Here is a 26,968-nt window from a genome sequence, read left to right as displayed (position 1 = left end):
CGACCAATGGCACCGGTAGCCCCTGTGACATAGTAAGGGCAAAGGCTATCGGCGCCATTTTGAATACTGGCAGCCAACGGCCCTAGTGCAGGAGATCGCTCCAGACCCCCGCTGGACCACCAGGGACTTTTGGAAAGTCTTGGGGGGGGGGGAGGTGTCAGGAGGGTGGTGGGTTCTAGTTAATTAAATTTAAAGGGTTGGGATGGGGAATGGGGACAAAAAATACATTTTATGCCCTACCCTAATTTGCTCCATAAGACGCACAGATGCCCGGGAACAGAGCCGGTTTAGCATACCATTTTTTTTTTTCCGGCTGAATCCTAGGTGCGTCTTATGGTCAAGTGCATCTTATGGAGCGAAAAATACAGTAATCTGTAAAAGTTACACCTCATTCAAACAGTAACAACCCTACCTATGAATGGCAACAAATATTAAACCAGGCCCTAAACACCAGTGCACCTCTTATTAGGAAAGCAGAACAAGCCAAGCTGCTACAGAGCCTTACCCAGAAACTACAAGCTTGCTTGCAGAATACCTTTACCTGGGTCACACATGCAAAACACAGACAGACCCTGCCCAAATACAGAATAAAGAGACCATAAAGCTAATGTTTTTGGTTTTCCATTGTTGCACTGCATACAGTTTGGCTTCTTGCTGTTTCTGGTTCAGCTTATCTCTCAATATTTCTATATTCCTTGAGAAATATAAAATAATAATTGTAAAACTATACTAATAAAAAGAATGTTTCAAAACAGCTAATTGAGTAACATCCAATAATTAAAAACTCATAAAAAGTATTAAAAATTCTCAAAACACCAATAAAATATTTCAAACAGCAGACATCACACAATACCCAATAATTCTTCTTGATTGACTGCTATTTTAATTAACTTTAAAAGCCACTTTAACTTATCCTCTCTAGCAACTCTCCTACTCCTTTTCCTTGCAGGCCAGTAGCACACCAAAGAAGCAGCAGTGGCTGCTGAAGCTCTGCCCTCACAGTCCTCTTCCTTAAGGCCAACCAGTCTCTCTGTCTCTTATACAAACATACACACACACACAACAGTCACCTCCTTGGACAGTCTCTCTCTGTCTGTCACACATCAGTCACCTCTCTGACCAGTTTCTGCCATAGGGAGTCCAGCATTATAGAGGCTGGCTTGACTAATGACAAAGGAGTTGAGGAACCCATTGAGCCCAGCAGTGAAGCCCCACTTTGGATAACTGAGACAGTATCCTCAATTACTGAAGCATTGTCCAGCAAACTCATCTGATTAGGGCTCCTATCCTTGGGGGGGGGGGGGGATAGGTCCATCGGGACTGAGTGAGGTTGATGCCTCCAAAAGGAACAGAACCATTAGGTCCAAGTTCATGAGTGCCTGAAATTCCTTGGCTAATAAAATGGAATACTTCTGAAATGGACTGTGATATAGAGGAAGTCAAGGAGGGACCTGGGGGGAAGGTCCGAACAGAGCCTTTCCTCTTCTTGCCCATCTATTAGAGCAAACCAAAAAAGAATTTACATTGGAAATCGGACTGCAAAAATGTGTTAAGGGGTGAGCCCTTCTGGTGTGCGGCTGCAAGCTGCACTAAGTCCCAGGGAGATGACGTCAGCAAGGGGGGGGGGGGGGGGCTCTACCTCTCCCAGGAACTCAAGATGAAACTCAGCAGCAGCAGAGGTACAAGATGGAATCGTCTTGCAGGAGGACACCAGCACTCTCTCCCACCAGGGGTTATAGCTTCTAAATACTGTTTTGCCTTTGGTTCAATGAGGCAAACCTTTTTAATGCCACATGTGGGTGCCATTATTGCCATCACAAAATAAACTATGGCCTAAACATTTTACTGGTTTCTTTAACATGTGAAGGCATAATACCATCCTATTCCCAATACAAGCTTCAGATGGTCAGACCAGCATCCTTCAATAGCCTCCTTGTGTAGCTAACATAACCAACACGACAGACCAAGGCCCTCAGCATCTGTACATGAAAGCTGGCTGTTTGCTTATACAGGTGCAGCAGGGCCCAGCTGGGCATGGTTGGGTGCAAACCCTATGAAATATGCTTGCAATGATCTCTGAGAAGTTTGGGATTCCCAAAATATTGGTCATGTGCTTAAAAAAACAAAACAAAAAAAAAAAACAAGAGACTATAAGTGAAGGTCTGCTATGTGTGCACAGATGTCAGCACTGCCTCAGAAACTAATGAAACAGCTTTACATGTGTGTGTATTTGCATGCCCATCTGAGACTATGATTCAGATGTACATGTGGATATATTCATATACACACATGGATGTCAGCTAGGGAATCAGGCTGTAACATGTAGAATCAGTGACTGATGACTAGCTGTCAACTTCTGGCTTCATGCTGTGCCTTTAGGCCATCATGAACCAATGCTTCTCACACTCAGGATGCATGTTTATGGGTTGATAAAGCAGGAACCTGCAGCTGATCTATTTGTGCTTCACTGTGCATTTGGCTCCAGGTCACAGGCCCTGCTGGACTTCCATCACAAATATCTAACTATCTTGGCAACATAAGAAGGCTAGGATAGGGTCAAAAGCGTAGCAGAGGCTAGCAACAAGGTGCTAGCTATGCCATGCTATGCACACTGTTTTGGCTGTCTTGCATGAATGCAATGATGAGACATGACTTTTTTCGATACACATTCAATATTAATACATTGGGACAGCAACTTCTCTTTGTTAGCTAGCTTTATTTTGTGTCTACTTTGTACACTTCTGTCAATATCAGTTCATGATATACTTTCATTATATTGCCTAACTAGTCATAGATGGTTTCTGTTACACAGTGATCCAGACAGAGGATTGGTTGCTAAAAGAAATGCATATGTGAGAAGCTAAAACCACTAAGCTGTGCTCTCTTCCATGCAATGGTAAGGATTAGATGATGACTAACAGGCAAAGTAGCATTGTATAGCACTTTGCTGAAGCAGGCTGCCAGTCCATGTGGTCTCCCCAGGACGTGCAGCGGGTTATCCCAGATCTTCAGGTAGATCTGGAACAAGGTCAACTAGGATGCCATAGCGGAGAGCAAGATTATGAAATACATAGCAGACAAGAATTATCTCTGCTACTCTGACTGGGCCATATATTAAAGCTTCCCCATTTTGCCCAAACAGCAAAAGGCCTCATTGTATTTCATCTCTGCTGGTGTGTTGGGAATAGCAACAGCTGTTAGAAGCCAGGTACTGCAGTCATATCCCAAATCTCCTGTGGCAAACAAATAATGGCTGTGTCACTCACACCACTGTAACTTTGTTAGTCACTGCCAACCCAAAGCATCCTATAACACACTAGAAGCTAAACTCTAGCTTGACATGAGCCTGGAAAGGCTGTGTCATAACAGAAAGTCCATGCTGCCTTCTACAGTTGCACAACATGTACGCTATAGCAGTTTGGTATGCTGTGTCTGATCATCATGAATGGAGACCTGCATCTAGGGTTCCAACACAAATTTTTACATGTCACTCACAACAAAGCAATCTCTAACAATTTATGGTACTCCGATAACACTAAAGAAGTAAATCACAACTAACACACATGTCATTGCAGAAATAAATCAACTCTGTGGTAAGACTGTTCATGTCCCTGGCTGTTCTACAGTACGTCTTCCAGACAGACATATTTGTGATGTACATCCCTGAGCTTCAACTGAACCCCTGTAATGGTAAAGGGAAACTGTGGCTGACGTCCTGGCTGCCAGAGTACAAGTGCTGCAGACTGGATACTGATATAGGTATCAGTAAGTAAGGGCTTTTGTGTGTGTCAGGCCATCAGCTGACACAGCACTAACAGGGCACACCTGACCTGGGAGCTCCTGCACTGTGGACACAGATAGCTTTTTGGTTGGCAAGTGACATGTCAACAGCTACAAGAGAGAGGATTTAAACAGCCACTTGTTTTAAGAAGACAAGCAGAAACATTGTAGTGCTTGGTCACACACTATCCTTAGCGGAAACTGTATTCTATGGACATGCTACATTAGCAGGCCTCTACAGCATCTAGAGAGAAACCTGGGCCCTGACACTATGGCTTATTTAAATAAATGAGAAAGACATTTCTCATATAACTGATGCAGTCACATATCTGACAGACCCCCACCTCACTGCCATTTGCTGTAAACACATAGCTCGAGAGGGATGACAGAAAGCAGCACTGCTCTTACCTATAAGCCAACCATCACCACAGAGGTCATCTTCAAATGGTTCAAAAAGTCCAGATTTTCTAAGTGTAAAGGAATCATATAGCTCCCAGGAACCTGGCCACTACATCAAGGATGTGCATTTGAGCTTCACAGACCACTTGCACGTTGATGGACTGGAACAGCTTTTGGCTGCGGTAGATCTCTCTGTGCTGGGGGGTGGGATGAGGGCTACGAGTGCAATCTATAGCTTTCAGAACATGGGGGAAAGCTCACTATGGCATTAAAACCTCTCTTTAAGTCCAGCAAGTCCTATCTTTCACAAGGGAATCTTATGTAATTATGAATGCAGATGCATACAGATGTTATGACCTGGCACAGAAAGTGGGAAAGAGATGTTTGTGACATTACCCTCTTGACCCCAACCGTTGTTTGGAATAAGCCAGATGCCATAAAATGCAGAGTGTACAAAAGTGCCCAGAATGATCAAGCTGCCTGACTCTGGATGATGTCATAACATCAGCCAATGAAGATTGGAGGAAAAAAAAAAAAGGTTGTTGTTCCCACTGGGCTGTCAACATCTGCCCTGCAGGAGAGCAGGATTAGCTGTAAATGTATCATTGCCAGCAATAGGGAAAGAAATGGCAGAAGAGACAAGGAAAGGCAAACTAATTATTTTCTAGACAGTCATCTTTCTTGAGTCTCTTTCCCCCTACAGGTGAATCATTTCCAATGGAATGAGGTACAATAGTTCAGTTTTTCATCTGAATAACTTTAAAGGCTATAAACAAAAATATTCAAATGAGTTGGATAAGTGAATGAAAACTCAATATTTAAAAATATTCGCTTGAATCTTTTGTGCACTTCATTTGGACATTTCCTGCGGTTAAGCTCAACCCAACACATTGAATAAAAAGGTATCTCTATATTTCTCTTAAGACCATCATGTGTGGATCAAATGAGTATTGTTTCGCTTAGGTGTCCTTGTTATAATTACTGGTCCCAGTTGTACCAAAGGTCCACCTTCCTTTTCTTTTATAAAAATCTCCCAACACAGCACAGGGCTCATTCTTCAAAGCACTGAAGAAAAATACATTGGGACCAATAAAGGTGGTCTTTGGTAACCCTTGGGATCAATGACTATCACAAGGGCATCTAAGTGAAACAATAATAGTCATTTGTCCCACATATGAAGGTGCTGAAATGTGTTTGCCAGTGGAAAGAAATATTACTTTACTTAAGAATAAGGCTTAGCACCGGTTTTGTAGCTGAGTGGCAAAGAGGTTCACCACTCTGCAGAAGTTTCCTGTTTGGTTCCCAAGTCCAATTTTCGACACCCAAGGCTACTGCGGAAACAATATTTACAGCTCCTGTGCGGTGGGCTTGTTAGGGAGCGAATCACTGTCAATGTGAAGAGGGATACCTGATGGTGGATTTAGAGCCCATGATACAGTATTATGAAAAAGAGATTATGGAGGGTGGATCTATTAAAATAGAGGGGGGAGGAATTCCCAGGGATTTGTGAATAGCTGATGCATCCCGGCCCCTCCCCCCCTCAAAAATACAGTAGAAGGTTGCTTACAATCATTATTAAAATGATCTCTCAAATTTTTAACTACAGAAGAAAATGTGTCAGGCTCATGATGAATTGCACTTTGCTGAAAATTCAGGGAATGTAGCGTGCTACTAGGAGATGCAAACCACCACCTGCTTTGATGCTGAAAAGTGAATACCAATGCCTCTTCCCTTGCCAAATTTATCGCCTCTCCATGATGGGTTCTGAAAATATGCAGATCATGGCAAAAGCAAGAACACAGAAACAAAAACACAAGCTACCTTGCAATTCCAAGAGCCAGCACAAAAACAACTGTTCCAAATCAGGAGCCTTTTCAAGCAGTTAATTAATGTACCTGCTTGAAAGATGTCCCAGTTATTATCTTGTTTTTTCAATAGCTGATTACTCACGGAGAAAAGGACATCCAAATCATGCCGCTTGCATTCTGGCTGAATAGCCAATCATAAAGTCCTGATGGAAGGTTTAATTCAGAAACCAATGCTCTCTCTCTCTCTCTTTTCTGTTAATTTTCCTAGCGGCTTTCCAGTGCTCAGATTCTCCAATTACATTCTGCCCAGTGTTTGAAAGGCCATAGAAAAGATATTTACCACAGAACAGACACATCCTTTTATCGCCTTTCCCTCAGGTCTGCCTGTTTCTTTAGCACGCTGTCTAATCTACATCACATCTTTACCAGTCTATTTTATGATACTACACATACAAGGTGCATATAGCTCTAAAACCAAAAACATACCTACATACAGATACAAAAGAGGTAAGAATTGATGTAAATGATTAATAGATCCACCCTCCATAATCTCTCTTTCATAATACTGTATCATAGGTTCTAAATCCACTATCAGGTATCCCTCTTCACATTGACAATGATTCCCTCCCTGAGTTAAAGAAAATGAGGTGACTGTTGTAGAGTCAGACAACACTTCCTGTGAATGGACAGGACAGCTTTAAAATTCATTTACATAGTTAAACAACAATTTTTCCACACAAACTGAAAAATGCCCTCCCTCAATACGGCTAAAAGCACATGTACTGTTTCACAATGCGGGGCCTTTTACTGCATTTAGGGGCAGCATTTCCTAGGGCACGCTTTGGGCGGGATCAGAAAATGTAAACACAATCTATGCATGTAGTATTATTTTATGTAGAAAATCTACTCATTCGAAGAAGGTGCAAAAGTCGGTGAGTGTTTTGCACCTGTATCAAGTTTCAAAGAGTATGCCCAGTTGCTTATAATGGAGGAACATAAGAACATAAGAACATAAGAAAATGCAATACTGGGTCAGACCAAGGGTCCATCAAGCCCAGCATCCTGTTTCCAACAGTGGCCAATCCAGGCCATAAGAACCTGGCAAGTACCCAAAAACTAAGTCTATTCCATGTAACCATTGCTAATGGCAGTGGCTATTCTCTAAGTGAACTTAATAGCAGGTAATGGACTTCTCCTCCAAGAACTTATCCAATCCTTTTTTAAACACAGCTATACTAACTGCACGAACCACATTCTCTGGCAACAAATTCCAGAGTTTAACTGTGCGTTGAGTAAAAAAGAACTTTCTCCGATTAGTTTTAAATGTGCCCCATGCTAACTTCATGGAGTGTCCCCTAGTCTTTCTACTATCCGAAAGAGTAAATAACAGATTCACATCTACCCGTTCTAGACCTCTCATGATTTTAAACACCTCTATCATATCCCCCCTCAGTCGTCTCTTCTCCAAGCTGAAAAGTCCTAACCTCTTTAGTCTTTCCTCATAGGGGAGTTGTTCCATTCCCCTTATCATTTTGGTAGCCCTTCTCTGTACCTTCTCCATCGCAATTATATCTTTTTTGAGATGCGGCGACCAGAATTGTACACAGTATTCAAGGTGCGGTCTCACCATGGAGCGATACAGAGGCATTATGACATTTTCCGTTTTATTCATCATTCCTTTTCTAATAATTCCCAACATTCTGTTTGCTTTTTTGACTGCCGCAGCACACTGAACCGACGATTTCAATGTGTTATCCACTATGACACCTAGATCTCTTTCTTGGGTTGTAGCACCTAATATGGAACCCAACATCGTGTAATTATAGCATGGGTTATTTTTCCCTATATGCATCACCTTGCACTTATCCACATTAAATTTCATCTGCCATTTGGATGCCCAATTTTCCAGTCTCACAAGGTCTTCCTGCAATTTATCACAATCTGCTTGTGATTTAACTACTCTGAACAATTTTGTGTCATCTGCAAATTTGATTATCTCACTCGTCGTATTTCTTTCCAGATCATTTATAAATATATTGAACAGTAAGGGTCCCAATACAGATCCCTGAGGCACTCCACTGTCCACTCCCTTCCACTGAGAAAATTGCCCATTTAATCCTACTCTCTGTTTCCTGTCTTTTAGCCAGTTTGCAATCCACGAAAGGACATCGCCACCTATCCCATGACTTTTTACTTTTCCTAGAAGCCTCTCATGAGGAACTTTGTCAAACGCCTTCTGAAAATCCAAGTATACTATATCTACCGGTTCACCTTTATCCACATGTTTATTAACTCCTTCAAAAAAGTGAAGCAGATTTGTGAGGCAAGACTTGCCCTGGGTAAAGCCATGCTGACTTTGTTCCATTAAACCATGTCTTTCTATATGTTCTGTGATTTTGATGTTTAGAACACTTTCCACTATTTTTCCTGGCACTGAAGTCAGGCTAACCGGTCTGTAGTTTCCCGGATCGCCCCTGGAGCCCTTTTTAAATATTGGGGTTACATTTGCTATCCTCCAGTCTTCAGGTACAATGGATGATTTTAATGATAAGTTACAAATTTTTACTAATAGGTCTGAAATTTCATTTTTTAGTTCCTTCAGAACTCTGGGGTGTATACCATCCGGTCCAGGTGATTTACTACTCTTCAGTTTGTCAATCAGGCCTAGCACATCTTCTAGGTTCACCGTGATTTGATTCAGTCCATCTGAATCATTACCCATGAAAACCTTCTCCATTACGGGTACCTCCCTAACATCCTCTTCAGTAAACACCGAAGCAAAGAAATCATTTAATCTTTCCGCGATGGCCTTATCTTCTCTAAGTGCCCCTTTAACCCCTCGATCATCTAACGGTCCAACTGACTCCCTCACAGGCTTTCTGCTTCGGATATATTTAAAAAAGTTTTTACTGTGAGTTTTTGCCTCTACAGCCAACTTCTTTTCAAATTCTCTCTTAGCTTGTCTTATCAATGTCTTACATTTAACTTGCCAATGTTTATGCTTTATCCTATTTTCTTCTGTTGGATCCTTCTTCCAATTTTTGAATGAAGATCTTTTGGCTAAAATAGCTTCTTTCACCTCCCCTTTTAACCATGCCGGTAATCGTTTTGCCTTCTTTCCACGTTACTTAATGTGTGGAATACATCTGGACTGTGCTTCTAGAATGGTATTTTTTAACAATGACCACGCCTCTTGGACATTTTTTACTTTTGTAGCTGCTCCTTTCAGTTTTTTTCTAACAATTTTTCTCATTTTATCAAAGTTTCCCTTTTGAAAGTTTAGCACGAGAGCCTTGGATTTGCACACTGTTCCTTTTCCAGCCATTAAATCAAATTTGATCATATTATGATCACTATTGCCAAGCGGCCCCACCACCGTTACCTCTCTCACCAAGTCCTGTGCTCCACTGAGAATTAGATCTAAAATTGCTCCCTCTCTCGTCGGTTCCTGAACCAATTGCTCCATAAAGCTATCATTTATTCCATCCAGGAACGTTATCTCTCTAGCGTGACCCGATGATACATTTACCCAGTCTATATTGGGGTAATTGAAGTCTCCCATTATTACTGCACTACCAATTTGGTTAGCTTCCCTAATTTCTCTTAGCATTTCACTGTCCATCTCACCATCTTGACCAGGTGGACGGTAGTATACCCCTATCACTGTACTCTTCCCTGATACACAAGGGATTTCTACCCATAAAGATTCAATTTTGTATTTAGTCTCGTGCAGGATGTTTATCCTGTTGGACTCTATGCCATCCCGGACATAAAGCGCCACACCTCCTCCCGACTGCTCCTCTCTGTCATTGCAATATAATTTGTACCCCGGTATAGCACTGTCCCATTGGTTATCCTCTTTCTACCATGTCTCTGAGATGCCAATTAAGTCTATGTCATCATTTACTGCTATACATTCTAATTCTCCCATCTTACTTCTTAGACTTCTGGCATTAGCATACAAACATTTCAAAGTTTGTTTTTTGTTTGTATTTTTATTCTGCTTTTTAATTGATAGGGATAAGTTAGAATTTTTTAGCTCAGGTGAGTTTTTAGTTACAGGCACTTGGACTACTTTTCTAATTATTGGAACCTCACTGTCGGGATGCCCTAATTCTAATGCATCATTAGTATCCTTTAAAGATACATCTCTCCGAACCATGCGCTGCTGAGCGACTGTCGGCTTTCCCCTTTGTTCTAGTTTAAAAGCTGCTCTATCTCCTTTTTAAAGGTTAGCGCCAGCAGTCTGGTTCCACCCTGGTTAAGGTGGAGCCCATCCCTTCGGAAGAGACTCCCCCTTCCCCAAAAGGTTCCCCAGTTCCTAACAAAACTGAATCCCTCTTCCTTGCACCATCGTCTCATCCACGCATTGAGACTCCGGAGCTCTGCCTGCCTCTGGTGACCTGCGCGTGGAACAGGGAGCATTTCAGAGAATGCTACCCTGGAGGTTCTGGATTTAATCTTTCTACCTAAGAGCCTAAATTTGGCTTCCAGAACCTCCCTCCCACATTTTCCTATGTCGTTGGTGCCCACGTGTACCACGACAGCCGGCTCCTCCCCAGCACTGTCTAAAATCCTATCTAGGTGACGCGTGAGGTCCACCACCTTCGCACCAGGTAGGCATGTTACCAGGCGATCCTCACGCCCACCCGCCACCCAGCTATCTACATTCCTAATAATCGAATCACCAACTATGAAGGCCGACCTAACCCTTCCCTCCTGGGCAGTAGGCCTTGGGGAGATATCCTCAGTGCGAAAGGACAATGCATCACCTAGAGAGCAGGTCCTTGCTACAGGATCCTTTCCTGCTACACCTGGTTGGTGCTCTCCCATTATGAGACCTTCTTCCTCCAAGGCAGCACCAGGGCTGCCAGTCTGAAGTTGGGACTGGACTACTATGTCCCTGAAGGTCTCATCTATATACCTCTCTGTCTCCCTCAGCTCCTCCAGGTCTGCCACTCTAGCCTCCAGAGATCGGACTCGTTCTCTGAGAGGCAATGCAAACAAATCCCTCATATGCATATTCATTGTGGACATCCTGAAAACCAGATTGGCTAGGACTAGCTTGGGAACCACTGTTTTGCAGTAGTAGAAAAGGTCTGACATGTAGTACACCCTTCATTAAAATAAGTTCTGTTATTTACTTCCACCGTGTATATGATGTTCTACTCAAGGCCGTACAATAAAGCAAGACTGGTACAGAACCAAATGTAAAATGAAATGAGAAAAAGGAAGAAAGGATATCTGGCATGTGGACAAGCCAATTTAAAGAAGTACGTTTTGAGTTTAAAGTGAAAGACCACAAGATAAGTGGCCGTCTCCACATCAGGTGGTAAGAGGTTCCATAAAAATAAAAAAGCCATGAAGAAAGCACTTGAGCAGAAGTGAGAGAATGTCTAGTATCGGGCATGCACAGCAGAGCACAGAGAAAGTTCTCTTTGCTTAGAGGGCAGGCATAAAATGTAAGCATGTTACAGCCATCTTATTTTCAGCGATCCCTGTAAAAGGGCCTCTGCTGGATGAAAATACTCAAGTCAAGATACAGCTTATCTAGCTATTTTTTTGTCTAAAAATCTTAATGCACTGAATGAAAGAATGAAAGAATACTTAATCACTTACAATATCCATCCTTCTATACTATACATAGCAAGGGCCCAATATTCAAAGATATCTGGTTATCTAAGTTATCCCAGACATAACTTATCCAGATAACTTAGAGGGGATATTCAGCAGCACGGAGATGCTGCTGAATATAACCAGATAAGTTATATCCGGATAACTTTAGAGCAGGTCTAACTTATTTGGTTAACTTAACCGGATAAGGATGAATATAGGCACTCATATGGACGAAAACAGTGAAGGAATTCAAAGGGGCAAGGGATAAACACTGTGGATCTCTACAGGCTAAAGGACGGAAATACAGAAAAGAGTGCAAGGGGGTAACTGGGGTGAACTTGCTGATGTGGCAGTTGCTACCCTTAACCAATAAGCCTTGATACTGTTAGTGCAACTCCATCACTGTTCTCTGCTTCAATGGCTGTGGGAAAAGGATAATTGGATTCAGACAGCAACCAATGAAGGACCCGATTAACAGTTTGGGGAACAAATAAACATGGGGGTAACTTGCTGATGTGGCTTTTATTACCTTTAATCACTAAGCCTGATACTTTTGATGCAGCTCCATCATTGCTCTCTGCTTCCATGGCAGTGGTTAAGGGAAACTGGATTCAAACAGCATCAGCGGGCCCTGACTTATACGGTCTGGGAAATTGCACAGTATAATGCAGCAAAAGATTGGGTGGATCATTTGGCCCTTTCCTGCCATTATTTCTACATTTCTATGGATACCCGGATTTGTTCCACCTTAATCCACCCATTGTTCATCCCCAAGACATCTGGCTATCTACTTAACCGGAGAAATACTTATCCAGCTAAGTGGTGGCTGCCGAACATAGCTGGTTATTCAGCAGCTGCCACTTAACCGGATAAGTCCTTAAATATCAGCCCCCAAAGGTTTCCCAGGAACCATCCTGTTTATATATCCTGTGGCCCGTGCTTTAATAATCCTTGTGTCCTTCCCTCTGCTTGGCAGGTCACAGTACTGCCACTAAACCAGCCCATTAAGCACAGCTTTAAAACAGTCAATTTTACTATTTTTATCTTAGCATTGACATTTTGTTTATCCTTCGATTCTGCCTCTCAAAAAAAATGTTCATTCAGCCTGGTTATATTGACTCACAGGGAGTGCTAGTGGCTTTCTTAATTGACTTGGCAAATGAAAATCAAATGGTAACATTCCCAAAACATAGGCTTTTTTAGCTTTTGCTACAGCCATGGTTTGTTAATCCTCTTTGTGCTGAAAGTACAGTTTGACCTCAACTCTTAATGTCACTCCTCTGTTGTTCAGGTTAACCATTGGATGACTTTCTATCTCAGCCATTCAGCTGCGAAGCTGTACGAGGAGGAGATTAGTTCAGGCTGTAAAATATTAAATATGCTACTTTGCAAAACGGCTGTAAAGGGTGGTATGGGTGTGAACCCTTTGTGCTGTGGCATAGTTGACGCAGCCTTGTAGGTAGCTGGTGAATGCGCCCTGTGGCGGGACAGACTGAAGCTTCACAGACACCAGACACCTCCCCCGCAGGTTGAATCCTTGGGTTCTGGCAGCCAGCAGGTCTTAGGCAAGTCCCTAGGGTGGTGGCTAGAGCAAGAGTCCGATGGCATGCAGAGGTCAGGGCAGGCAGCAGGCCAATGGAGTCAGAAACAGGCCAAGGCTGGGGCAAGCGGAAGACAAGGGGGGGGGAGGGTGTCAGGTCCAGGCAAGAGGTTACTTCCGGGAAGCAGGCAATCGTGATCAAGTCTGACTTCTTATCTCCAGGCAAAAGTCAGGTCCAAGAGACAGGCAATCATGGCAAGAGGTCAGATCCAGAAGTCAGACCAAGGGTGGACGAGGACACATGGATGACATTTGGACGAGATGGGTAATACAATGCAAGGCTGGACAAGGAAAATTGGATGAGACAAGGTTGAAGAGACAAGGCATGGCTGAGGCTGGATGAGACAGGTCTGGAGAGGCAAGGCAGGGTGAAGAATCAGGAACGCAAGACACAGGAACCAAGAACTTAAAGGCAACATGCACTGCTAAGGCAGGAAACCCATTGCTGAGGTGAGGCCCTTGCTTAAGAAGGCCGGTCAGCCTGACATCAAAGGAGATCGCTGCTCAGCGCTTTCCACCTTGGAGCCTTTGTAATGCACGCATATGCACATGCCAAAGGGACGGTGGTGGAAGAGCAGCTGATGGCGTCTTTTCATTTTTTCATTTTCATTTAATAAAATTTATTAATCGCCTAACACTAGAAGGCCTAGGCGATATACATGATAAACATACATAATAATAAAAACAAAAACATAAATATTACACTCATATATATAGGTTTCATAGAAACCATATCAAATTATTCCAGTCTAACATTAGGGACTTATCCCTAAAAATTCACTCAATTGCATATCTGAAGTAGATTTAACAGGGAAATTCAACAATTAACACTCCATGATTTCACAGTAATATTGTAAAACATTCACATTGTAATTATACAATATTAAATGCACGAGTAAGCAAATAGCTCTTAAATGCCATCTTGAATTTTTTAACATCTTCCAGCACACGGATTTGAAAAGGGATGAGGTTCCATTGAACTGGAGCCGCGATGGAAAAGGAAGTTTCTCTAGTATTAAAGAGTCGTGCCTGACGAACTGTAGGAATTTCTAATAAATTCAATTGTGAAGATCTTAGAGATCTGACAGGTTTATAAATTCATAAAAGTGCATTAAACCAAACAGTCGACTCTGAAACACGTAGTTTAAACACTATCATGCCTATCTTGAACATTATACGTCTTGGGCTATGCTGGGCAGTATTCAGAGCTGAAGGCTGTGCGCTGACCATGGGATGGATCCAGCCACGTCTGGGGTGAGTGAGCAGCTTGCTGCATCCTCCTGTGAGCCGCCGAATGCAACAGCGGCCTTTCAAAAGAGGAAGGATTTGTTCCGCCTAATAAAACCTTTTATGTACACCTTTCACATGTACAAGCCCCTCCTATTATCATGACCTTGGCTCTTTAGTTTGCTGAGTCATCCTTTGGTATCGGTTTGTCCTGACCTGCATTCTACATGAGATACGCCGATGATTTCCAGAATTAGCATAACTACTGTATATACTATTGTATAAGTCAATCTCATGGTTAAGTCAAAAGCAATTTTTGGCCTAAAAATTAAGACATTTGCTATGACTCATGGGTAAGTCGAGGCTATACCCTACCCCTGATCGTTCACTCCTTCCCGCCTTCCTCCATAGCTATCTCCGGTCCACTCACTCTTTCCCTCCCCCACCTGATCCATTCACCCGCGGGCTGAAGATATAACCAAAGCAGCTAGAAAGAGGCCTGTGGTGGTAGGACAGCTTCTCCCTCGCATTCCTTCCAGATCCCTTAACTCACCCACTGCTAGCAGGATGATAACGGGAGTTGCAGTTGCTCAGGTCTGTCTTCCCCATGAGGAGCAGAGGGAAGGAGCGAATGGACCATTGAGCAGGGTCGCCAGGATAAGACAACTCTGTTTTTCAAGACAAATTTTGAGATTTAAATTTCTCGACTTGTGTATACAGTAAAGCCATAAATCAAGAAAGGCTACAGCTGTTTATAAGGCTTCATGGTTAGTCTTTGGGATATAATATAATTTGGCGACATAATCCATAATTTCTTCCTGTGGGCTAAAGCCATGAAACTTTTACTGTTCTTTCAAAGTGTGCCCGTATGTAGCATTTTTATATGCTACATATGGGCACGTGATTCTCTTGTGAACCATTGTAATCTTTATTAGGAAAGACTGTATATAAAATGCTTTAAAAAAATAAATAGATATTTACTGTCAATGCATAATGCAAATGTTTCCTTTAGGCTTCCGTAAGCCTGTAAGAGGTTCTTGTGCTCACATTTCCTGTTCCCCACCCCCTCTCCTCCAAGCAATAAAAGCCAAAATTTGGCTGATCATTCTGCAACATCATTGTATCACAAGGCAGCTCCCTGCTTTGCTACTTCAACATCTGCACCAGTCATTCTATAATGTGGAAACAAGAGAAACAGATAAAATTTCAGACATAACCTCACGTGACCCAGATGCATCACAGACAACTTAGAGGTCTTATCCCTTTATCTACCGTGTTTCTCCGAAAATAAGACGTCATATTCTGTTTTAGCTCCGATAAAACGGTTAGGGCTTATTTTCAGGGGATGTCATTTTTTTCCCCATGAACAACAATCACACATTTATTCTTGAACAAAAAAAAAAAAAAAAATCAACATTTATTCAAATATAACCATGTCATCAAATTCTGAAACATCATCATAACTCTCCAAACCCTGAATTCCATCATGAATTACTATTTCCTTTTTCCATGTACAACAATCTACATTAACCGGTATTCATTAACAAAAATCAATATTTATTCAAACACAGTCATGTCGTCATCTTGCTCCTACTATGTGACAGAGGCCGGCCAATGGCACAGATACCCTGTCACAACGCAAAGGGCCATTGGCGCCATTTTGATTATTGGTAGCAGATGGCCCGAGAGCGGGAGATCGCTCCTGGGACCCCCGCTGGACCACCAGGGAATTTCAGTAAGTTTTGGGGGGGGGGGGGGTCGGGTAAGTCTTGGGGTGCAACCGCGCGTCCACCTTTAGCTAGGGCTTATTTTTGGAGTAGGGCTTATTATTGGGGAAACACTGTATACCTGAGGGCAGAAGTCATTTTTTCCATGCTGTTGAACACTATTGGTTCATGGCAGAACTTATCCCTTTCCTGGCCTGCACTCTACATTGTGTTCACTTTCAAGTTGAAGTCTGTGTGTCTAGGAGGCAAACATTCTTTTGCTACTTTGAAATGCATAAATCCATAATCTGCCCTAATGCACTCTGGTCACTTTGAATTCATTCTCTCTGTTTCTCTGCATTTGTTAACCTTGCTACTGGCATGCTGTGCTACGTCAGAAATTCTTCTAGGCCAATATTTCTACAACATGAACCGCCGAAAAAGATAAAAAGATCTTATAGCAACACCTCCAACATTGAAGTGGTGAACTTCAATAGTAAATCAAAGCTTGCATTTATGTTTTTTGGGTTTTTTTTTAATGTGAACAAGGGAATACGCGGTTACGTTTGCTTTAAGATGACACAGTAGCAGTCATGAGGACTTCCAATAATTACATTTCTTCAGGCTACAACACAAAGCAAAGACTTACCGCAAAATGAAATAATGTGACTGCTATCTTCATGGACAAATTTCCTGGTAACTGCTTCTTCCATTATTTGTTTCACCTGTTGACAAAAAGCAAGTGGAAAAAGAACTGTATAAAAATACATTTAAAAAGACTTTAAATTACTAAGTCATACTCACCAAGGACAAGCATGTATTAATAAGCAAGACCTGTTACCGAAACCTACACCAATCATAATACACTAACGGTGTAACGCACGTTTCCCCTTCTTCCACTCATTGGAACAGATTGCTGGCTTCATTCTTTGGACACCTCAGGGGCCCGTTCGCCAAAATTTGGCATGAGTGGTGACATGTCAGCAAGACACAATGCTACCAAATTTCAGCAAAACTGATTGAATAGATGGGCAGACTGGATGAGCCATACGGGCTTTTTCTGCCATGATGTTTCTATGCTCATAGAAAAGGTCAGACATATGGATGCCTCCTCGACAACAGGCATTTTTGCTCTGGCAAAACTTGCCTAAAAGGGGAGATGGTAATGACCCATATTGTATCTTTCATAATAAGGTAATTTTTGCTCAGACAGACAGCTACTAAAATGGTATGAAGTCTGCACCATGTGCCCTTTGAGGCTAGATTTAAGGATCTACAGTTCATTCAGAAAGTATTCAGACCCCTTCACTTTTTTCACATTTTGAACATTACAGCCTTATTCTAAAAGGGTATAATATGCATTTTTCCCCTCCTCAATCTACATACAATACCCAATAATGACAAAGCTAATTCAGGTTTGTAGAAATTTGTGCAAATTAATTTAAAAAAAAATGAAATATCACATTTACATAAGTATTCAGACCCTTTATTCAGTACTTTATTGAGGCACCTTTTGCAGCAATTACAGCCTCAAGTTTTCTTGGGTAAAACGCTACAATCTTGGCACACCAGGATTTGGGGATTTTTTACAATTCTTCTCTGCAGATCCTCTCAAGCTCTGTCAGGTTAGATGGGGAGCATCAATGTACAGCTATTTTCAGGTCTCTCCAAAGATGTTGCTGCGTTTGGCGGCTCTGCAGCCTCCCACAAGCCGTGGCACTCACCTCCGGGTTCCCCACTGCCAGGGAAGACCACCCACACTGGGGTTTCAATGTGCTCCCTTCCTCCCGCGGAGTGGAAGCACCAACACAGCCGCACTCCTGCTCATGCTGCTGGCCACCATGATCTCCCCGGGTCCGATGCTCCTCTCTCAGGCGTGCACGTGCCCGATCTTGCCCTTTTTAAAGGGCCAGTGGTAGGAACAGCTGCCCGGCGCCCACTGATGACATCACCACCTGGGACTATTTCAGGACGGCTCCCACCTCAAGTCCCTGTCTTTGCAATGGGTCAACTCCTCTAGGAGCAGAGTATTGTCTGCGTCCCTGTCTTGATTCCTGGTTCCTGTCTGCTTCTCTTCTGTCCATGGATCCCTTTGCCTGGTTGTTCTTGGATTTCCTCATCTGTGGTCAGTTTTTCACGTCTGCCTTCATTGTCTCCTCATGTTCCTGTGGTCCTCATCTTCCCCCACTTCGTCTTTCTTGTGGTTTGATCTTCTGGCTTTGACTCTGGACTGGATCCAGACGTTGCATGTACTCTGCCTGCCTCAACCACTACTTCTCACCGCATGCCTCCAATCACGGCCTAGACACAGAGGTTGCTGTGCTACACTGGTCTTAATCTCTACTCTATTCCGTGCTGTCCTTCTGCTGATCCCTCAACATGCTGGCCTGCAGCATTTCCCACCAACACAGAGGCTCCCACCTAAGACCAACCTGCATCAGCACTCGAGGGCTCAACCTAAAGGGAACATGAGCTGGTATTGGTGAAGCTCCAGTTAGGCCTCTGCTTCTGCCAGCTCCACCTGCCAACGATGGGGACCTGGGAGGCTCCTGCCCCAGGTAGTGCCAACTCCCCCTCGGCCCAGGGGTCCACAACCACAACAGATGTTCGATCAGGTTCAAGTTCGGATTCTGGCTGGGCCACTCAAGGACATTCAAAGACTTGTACCGAAGCCAGTCTTGTGTTGTCTTGGCTGTGTGCATAGGATTGTTGTCCTGTTGTAAGGTGACTCGTCACCCCAGTCTGAGGTCCAAAGAACTCTGGAGCAGGTTGTCATCAAGGATCTCTCTATACTTTGTTTCATTCATCTTTCCCTCAATCCTGACCAGTCTCCCAGTTGCTGCTGCTTAAAAACATCCCCACAGCATGATGTTGCCACCACTATCCTTCACTGTAGGGATGGTGTTTGCTAGGTGATAAAACGGTGCCTGGTTTCCTCCAGACATGATGCATGGCATTCAGGCCAAACAGTTCAATCTTGGTTTCATCAGACCAGAGAATCTTGTTTCTCATGCTCTGAGAGTCCTTTTAAGTGTTTTCTGCAAACTCCAAGTGGTCTGTCATGTGCCTTTTATTGAGGAGTGGCTTCCTCTAGCCACTCTACCATAAAGGCTTGATTGCTGGAGTGCTGCAGAGATAGTTGTCCTTCTGGAAGGTTCTCCCATCTCTACAGTAGAACTCTGCTCTGTCAGAGTGACCATCATGTTCTTGGTCACCTTTCTGACCAAAGCCCTTCTCACCTGATTGCTCAGTTTGGGTGGGCGGCCAGCTCTAGGAAGAGTCCTAGTGGTTCCAAACTTCTTCCATTTAAGAATGATGGCAGCTAATATGTTCTTTTGGACCTTCAAGGCAGCAGCAATTTTTTGTACCCTTCCTCAGATCTGTGCCTCAACACAATCCTGTCGCAGAAGTCTATAGACAATTCCTTCGACTTTATGGATTTGATTTTGCTCTGATATACACTGTCAACTGTGGGACCTTACATACAGGCCGATATAGTAAAAATCGCGGGAGGCCCGCAGGCCACTCTCCTGTGCACGCGATTCAGTAAATAAAATATTCAAATTAGGGCCCACAGTAAAAAGAGGCGCTAGGGACACTAATACGTCCCTAGCACCTTTTTGACAGGAGCGGCGGCTGTCAGCGGGTTTGACAGCCGACGTTCAATTTTGCCGGCGTCTGGTTTCTGAACCCATGGCTGTCAGCGAGTTTGAGAACCGACGCCAGCAAAATTGAATGTCCGGTTTTCAACCCGCGAGCTGATTTTACTTTTTTTTTTTTTTTTTTTATTATTTTTAACTTTTGGGACCTCCGACTTAATATCGCCATGATATTAAGTCAGAGGATGCACAGAAAAGCTGTTTTTACTGCTTTTCTGTGCACTTTCCCGGTGCTGAGAGAAATTAACACCTACCTTTGGGTAGGCGCTAATTTCTGAAAGTAAAATGTGCGGCTTGGCTGCACATTTTACTTACTGAATCGTGCGGTAATAACTAATAGGGCCATCAACATGCATTTGCATGTTGCGGGCGCTATTAGTTTCGGGGGGGGGAGGGTTGGACGCGCGTTTGACGCGCTAGCTTTACCCTTTATTCAGTAAGGGGGTAATAGCGCGTCGAAAACGCACGTCCAAACGTGGGATAATAGTGCGCTCCGCCGGAGCACTGTACTGTATCGGCCTGATAGACAGGTGTGTACCTTTCCAAATCCTGTCCAATCAATTGAATTTATCGCAACTGGACTCCGATCAGGATGGAGAAACATCTCAAGGATGATCAATGGAAACAGGATGCACCTGAGCTCAACTTTGAGTATCATACGAAAGGGTCTGAATACTTATGTAAATGTGATATTTCAGTTTGGTTTTTTTTTTTAATTAATTTGCAGAAATTTCTACCAACCTTATTTTGTTTTGTCATTATAGGGTACAGTGTATAAACTGAGGGGGGGAAATACGCATATTATCCCTTTTAGAATAACAAAATGTGGAAAAAGTGAAGGGGCCTAATACGTTCTGAATGCACTGTAAATGTGTGACAGTGAAGGAAAATATGACTGAAATATTCAAATATCTCAAAAGGTTTGATGAATGGGCAAGCATTATTCATAGTATAAAGTTCCAGAACAAAAAGGTTCATGGTAAGAGGCTTATTGATGGTAGACAGAGGTAATAATATGCAGAAGTAGAGTCATGGCATGGCCTACCAGTAGAGGTGAAAACAATGCTAGAATTCGGGATAAGCATCAAGATTCCTTAGCAGTAAGGAATCCACAAAAAAACAGAAGATCATGTAGCATCTGCAATTTTGCAACAGAAAGGGAAAACTGACAGACTAGGCCTTGCAGTCTTCGAGGTTAATATACTGAACTATGAATGCTTTGCAAATGCAATGTGTGGAAAAAATGGCAAATAGAGTGAGAAATCCCATTTGCAAAGTTTTGCACACACTATTTGCCATTTTTTCAGTGCGTAATTTTGCTCTTGCAAAGCTGTTTTCCCAAAAGTTATGCAAAAATGCCTAATGAGCTGAAGAATCATGCACATTTATTTATTTATTTATAGTTTTTTATATACCGCGGTACGTAATGCACATCACCTCGGTTTACAGTAATTCAGCCAAAAAAGGCTTTACATCAGCTCATTAGCGATTATGACATAGCAAAATCATGCAAAGTGGAGATTTTCCACAAAACTACACCTCAGAGAGGTTTTTTTAATGTAATAAAATTCATGATTTCACATAGATTTTCCCACAAAAAAATCTCCAAGTGATTTTATATCTAAATAGCCCAGTATAGTGAGAAATACTTCTCACAGTACTGAGCCTTTCCTACGAAGCCGTACACTGTGTATACATCTTGGCCTCTTCATCTGCAGATATAAAACCACGTGGGTAAGATTCCAGAAGTTTAAAAAGCACTGGTGAGAACAGCAGCCCAACTGCTGAACCCTGAAAGTCAGAATAAGATACATAATGTCTACTTTTATATATCGATACATAATGTCTACTTTTATAGAGTTTTAAAAACTTTATTTTTCTTCTTGCTTTTCCTATAGCAATAGTTTATATAATGCCTACAGAAATTTCCAAGATGATTATCTATATAAAAAGATATTTGTTGATCATCTTGGATGGATGATTGATTCAGCTTACAAGAAAACTTGTTAAAAAAAAAAAAAAAAAAAAAAGCATTCCACTTTTAAAACAGAGTACTTCAAAGTGGTAATTTTGTTTTCCATTACCCACAAATCTAAAATTAATAACAAATTTTAAAAAAATACATATCACTTAACACACCTGCCCACCTCTCTCCAGAGTTCCATTAGGAAATTCCGCATTTTGAAATCAAGGGCAGCGAAATGCCTTTTTGGTTGGGGAAGTGGGCCAACCAAGCTCCACCCAACTCTGCCAAGCTCCACCCATGTTCCCATTGCCAATTTTTTACTTTACATTTATAATTCATATCATTCTATCTTACAAACATTCTTCACATTAATCATTAAACCAACTAAAAGCTTGATGCTAGAAAACCAGATATAGTGGTAAAAGAGAAAATGACAAAAAAACAATATTACTAATAGAACTATCTGTACTAAGTGACTATTCTGTACTATGTATGGAGAGAAAATCATCAAATATCAAGAAATGTAATCAAAGACCAAGAAAATTTCCTAAAGACACAGAAACTGTCCTATTTGTTTAGGCACCACTCACCTGATTTAAAAACAAAAAAACAAAAAACTTCCAAGCTCACCTCAATATGTTGCCGGCCTCCGAGTCAGACCATGGTGTTGGGCTTGAGCCTAGGCCCTGATGCCGAGACCTGGCCTCTGGACTGAGCCCAGACTCTGGCCTAGGCAGAGGCCCAGGCATCGGGACTGGACCTGGATCGAGGACCAGGCTTCAGGACCCGGCCTGGCCAAAACTATGGATACCCGACGTACCAGAAAAGTGGGGAAAAAACTTTTTCAGGGGTCCTTGCTTGGATCTTGGCTGAGGCCCCAGTGTCAACCCAGGCCTCGGCCAAGACCCAGACATTGCACTCAGGTCTAGGCTGTGGCCTCTGCTTTTTAGCCTATGCCTTCAGCAAGACCCTGGCTTCGGGCCCAGGCATAGGCCGGGATGGAAGTTTAAACTGAATTAAACGAATAAGATTTATTTGTTTAGGGGCCCCCAAATGAAACGAATTGACCCTTATTCACTGCATTTTAAAAATTCGGTTAAAATGAATGCACATCCCTACAATCCAATGGATTGCAAGATTTGACCCAAGAAAACAAACCGGTAGCCGATCCAATGTGGCTAGCAGCAAAGGATGACAATGTAGAATCGGAAAAAATGGACTTTATTGAACTTGCCCGACTCTGGCCGAGTTTCGCTCACATGAGCTGCCTCAGGGGCTATGATACATAAATAAAAACAATTAAAAGTACACACAAACATAAAAAATGTAAAATCATATAAAATGATATAAATAAGAAATACAAACACATTAATGCTGGTTCGTGTGTGTATAAAACGACATATACCATTATAACATAAGACAAATGAGTGTCTATAAAAACAGATGACATCAAAATGTCTATAACATGGCAACAGACATAATGTGGGAAAACATCTAATACCATTAAATATCAAGAATTTAATACTGCAAATTTACCAAACAGCCTACAGAAATAAAAGAGGGAAGATATCTAAAAAATTGTGGTAAGAAGATAATCACTATCAAAGTGTGGTAAAGATATATGTGAATATAACTAAAAAATATATAACTAAAAAAATGTGGATGGTTACAAAAACCTACTATTAATAGGAATAACAATACCTTTGAACCAATGTAATTGGCTCTGTGCAGTTTCAATGTATTTTTACATCAAGTTTGGACAGTCAACATGCAAAAAGCAAGCACTTGTACTTCATGGATGGTTGTGCAAGCGGTGGTGATACGATTCTTTTAAAACAAAATAATGAAAAAGAATTAAATCAACAGTCATGGACATAGGTGTCAATATTCCAAAATATGGCTCAAAAAAACATCATGATTTAGTTGTAAATCCTCCTATTGTAATAACATGTAGGCTCATTAGTCTCGTGGACCCAGGAACAAAAACATGAAGTTGCCCTTATTCTGCAAAGTTTAAAAAATAAAATCGCTGGTACGCGCAACCATGAGTGATACTTAACAAATATATAGTGAAAAGACAAAACCACTGAAAATGACACCTTCAGACGAACTAGCATACAATCACTCACCTCACATATGCAATCGTAACGTAAATCATCTTTTATTTTCCGCGCCTCTCAATCACAAACTCAAGACAATATATGAACAGGAGGGAGAGGAGCAATCATTGAAGGACACGGCGCCGCACCTTTTATGTGTGCCATTAAAAACTAATGCATCGAAACCTTCATACATACACGCAGAATCATGTGAAAATCGTACAATTCAAGTGAACTAATACATAGTCCGGACTTTGGATGGTGAAAGCATTCATGCACAAGGTGGTGATTCTTAAAGCAGATAAACGTAGTCATTAAGCTATTACCTTCAGATGAATCGGCATGTAGATGCTCACCGCGCAACCTCTCTAACATCAATCTAGGCTGTGCCTGCGCTCGTAATTTGTATAGCCCACCTCTTGATCAAAATCTCACGAGACTATCACACCTATTTATGATTAATGATTAATACGTATAGCAACTGTCTTACAATTTTGTCAGATGAATCTAAACAATTCCTCTGATTGAGTGATCAGAAAGCTGGATCAAGGAAGAACACTAGACATAATGTACTTGTATTTCAGTAAGGCCTTTGACATGGTTCTGCACAGAAGACTTATAAATTGTGTAACCTTGGTATGGAACCTAGAGTGACTGACTAGAAGGCAACAAAGGGTAGTGGTAAATGGAGTTTTCTCTGAGGAGGGGGTTGTTACTAGCAGTGTGCCTCAGGGATCAGTCCTTACACCAGTTCTTTTCAACATTTCTGTAAGCGACATAGCAGAAGAATTATCAGGAGAGGTTTGTCTTTTTGCTGATGATACCAAAATCTGCAACAAGGAAGACAGCCAAGAAGACATGGGAAAAAATGAGGAGAGATCTATCAAAACTCAAGGAATGGTCTAGGGTCTGGTGGCTAAGATTTAGTGCTAAAAATTGCAGGGTAATGCATTTAAAGGGGAATTTTCAAAAGATACTTGTGTAAAAGTTAGCAGTTACACATATGCTATTTTAGAAACCTCAACATACACACGTAAATCAGATCTGCGAGTAAATTTGTGTTAAAAAAGGGGTGGGCCGGGGCATTATGGGGAGGAGCTAACATTTATACAAGTAAGTTGTTATTCTGTATATTCTATTTACGCATGTATATCTGACTGCTTACTCATGTATACTTACTCCTGCTCTATATTTGGTGTAAGTGATCGTAAATCTCTTAAAGTATGACCAGGTGAGAGGGTCTGGGTGAAATGGAGGGACCAGGCTGAACAGCCAGGAAGGTCTCAATGACCTGCAGATAGACAATTTCGTACCCATGGCCCAAGTAAGAAAGTGCACCCTCAATCTGTACACAACACACAACAAATACCCGGGGATTTTTCCTTCGTTTTACATTCCCCCACCCCCCCCCCCACCTCCCCCAATATACTCAGCTATTCATTGCTGTGACAATTTTGGGCCAGCAGTCATACACCCATGGCTGAGGCAAGGGTATTAGGTGCCCTAGGCAAAGTTTTACTTTGCTCCCCTACCCCCATTACACTCCTGAGTACCAGCATTGCTCCGACACAGTATCCTCCTCCCCACTCCTGAACCATAGCAGCCCTCTATTTCTCCCCCCACCCCCGACCCAGTAACCCTCGACTTACCTTGGCCCCTCTCTCTTCCTCCCAGCCCCCCATTCCATCCCCAGCAACAGCAGCCCTGTCTTAGACCTTTCCAAACTCCCCAGCAGCCCCCGTCTTTCCTGCCTTCTATCCCCAGCAGCCCCTTCTATCTCCTCCTTCCAAACCCAGCAACTCTTTTCCAGCTCTTCCTCCCCCTCAGCTTCTGCAGTCTCCTCTCTCTTCCCCTCACAGCCCTAGCAACTCCTCTTTCCCACCCACCCCCATCTCCAACAGCCCCCTCTCTCTCTTCCCACTTAGGCCCAGCATCCCCTCTTTCCCACCCATCCCCCTCAGCAGACCTTTGACTCTCTCTCCCCCTAAGCCCCATTCATTTATCCCCGCTCTCTTTCCTTCCCCACCATCCCCTCCCTACCGATTGTGCACTGCTGGCGGCTCCAGGAACTGGCGCCTCGTCTCCTGGGCTGCCAATAGTCATCATTCCTGGTTCTGGCTGCAGGACACCCATGGGACAGGAACCTTTTGTCACATTTAAATTTACGTTTATTACAAATTTATTAGTCGCCTATCACAGAAAAGGCTTAGTGACACTAAAAAAAACCCAAAACATTCATAAAAGCATATAAAACAGACCAGACAATAACAAATAAGATGGCTTACTGCAGAATGCTGTGATGGTGAGGAAGCTAAACCAAACCCCCAATCAGAAATAAGCATTTTTATTTTTTTTTAAGAGGAAGGTTTTTAATAAGCTTCTAAACATTTTTAAACAAACGCAGAGTTCCACAGGGAAAGAATTCCAAAGAACTGGACCTGCAATAGAGAATGCAGATTCCCTTGTAAGGCACAGGCGAGCAAATTTTTTAAGTGTTACGGTTCTGGTGCCAGCGCTGCAACGTGACATCGCTCTGGGGCAGAGGAGGGACCGGCAGACACCCCTTTCGTCTCCCACGTTCCTCTCATAGGAATGAGCACGGGACCTCTCTCTCTCTCTCTCTGAGGGTGTGCACTCAGGTCCTGCCATGGCTTCATCCCCTCCTTCCTCATGGATTTCCTGTTGCTGAGTGTGGGTATGGTGCCGCTGCAGGGCCTGAGCATGCGCTGGCTCAGAGATAGCCAACGCGGGGCCTATCTTTTGTTTCTCCTGCTTTGGTTACAGTGCCACCTTTACACAGAAGGGCAGGTTTATCCTCCCCAGTCCTGGTACTGCCACGGGGGAAAAGAGTGGGTGCACCAGGGGAGACCACTTGCACCCTCTTGTGAGTCGGGGGTGGGGTGAGAGAAAGCCTCAAGAGGATTGCCAGGGCCATAAGCACACACTCCTCCTGCACCGCCAGCCCTACCATGAACAACTGCACGCGGTGGGGCCAGCGGCACAGCACCCTTCAGCAGTGGCGCCTGTCGTCAAGGCCATATTGGCCATAGGCTAGCTACGGCTCTGGCACTAAAGACAAGGGATTACGCAGCATATAATCGGTTTAAA

At 42.8% G+C, this 26,968-nt stretch overlaps 1 protein-coding gene across 1 annotated transcript in view; it reads right to left on the bottom strand.

Annotated features, from left to right (window-relative positions):
* Positions 1-26,968, bottom strand: part of LOC115100809 (small G protein signaling modulator 1-like) — a 324,051-nt gene that overhangs the window by 231,425 nt on the left and 65,658 nt on the right. The window contains 1 exon segment of the mRNA XM_029619713.1: positions 16,786-16,861. Coding sequence (XP_029475573.1) covers positions 16,786-16,861 — 76 coding nt within the window.

The sequence above is a fragment of the Rhinatrema bivittatum genome, chromosome 11, assembly GCF_901001135.1.
Source record: "Rhinatrema bivittatum chromosome 11, aRhiBiv1.1, whole genome shotgun sequence".
NCBI classification, from domain to species: Eukaryota; Metazoa; Chordata; class Amphibia; order Gymnophiona; family Rhinatrematidae; genus Rhinatrema; species Rhinatrema bivittatum.
This window is presented reverse-complemented; position numbering and strand designations above follow the sequence as displayed.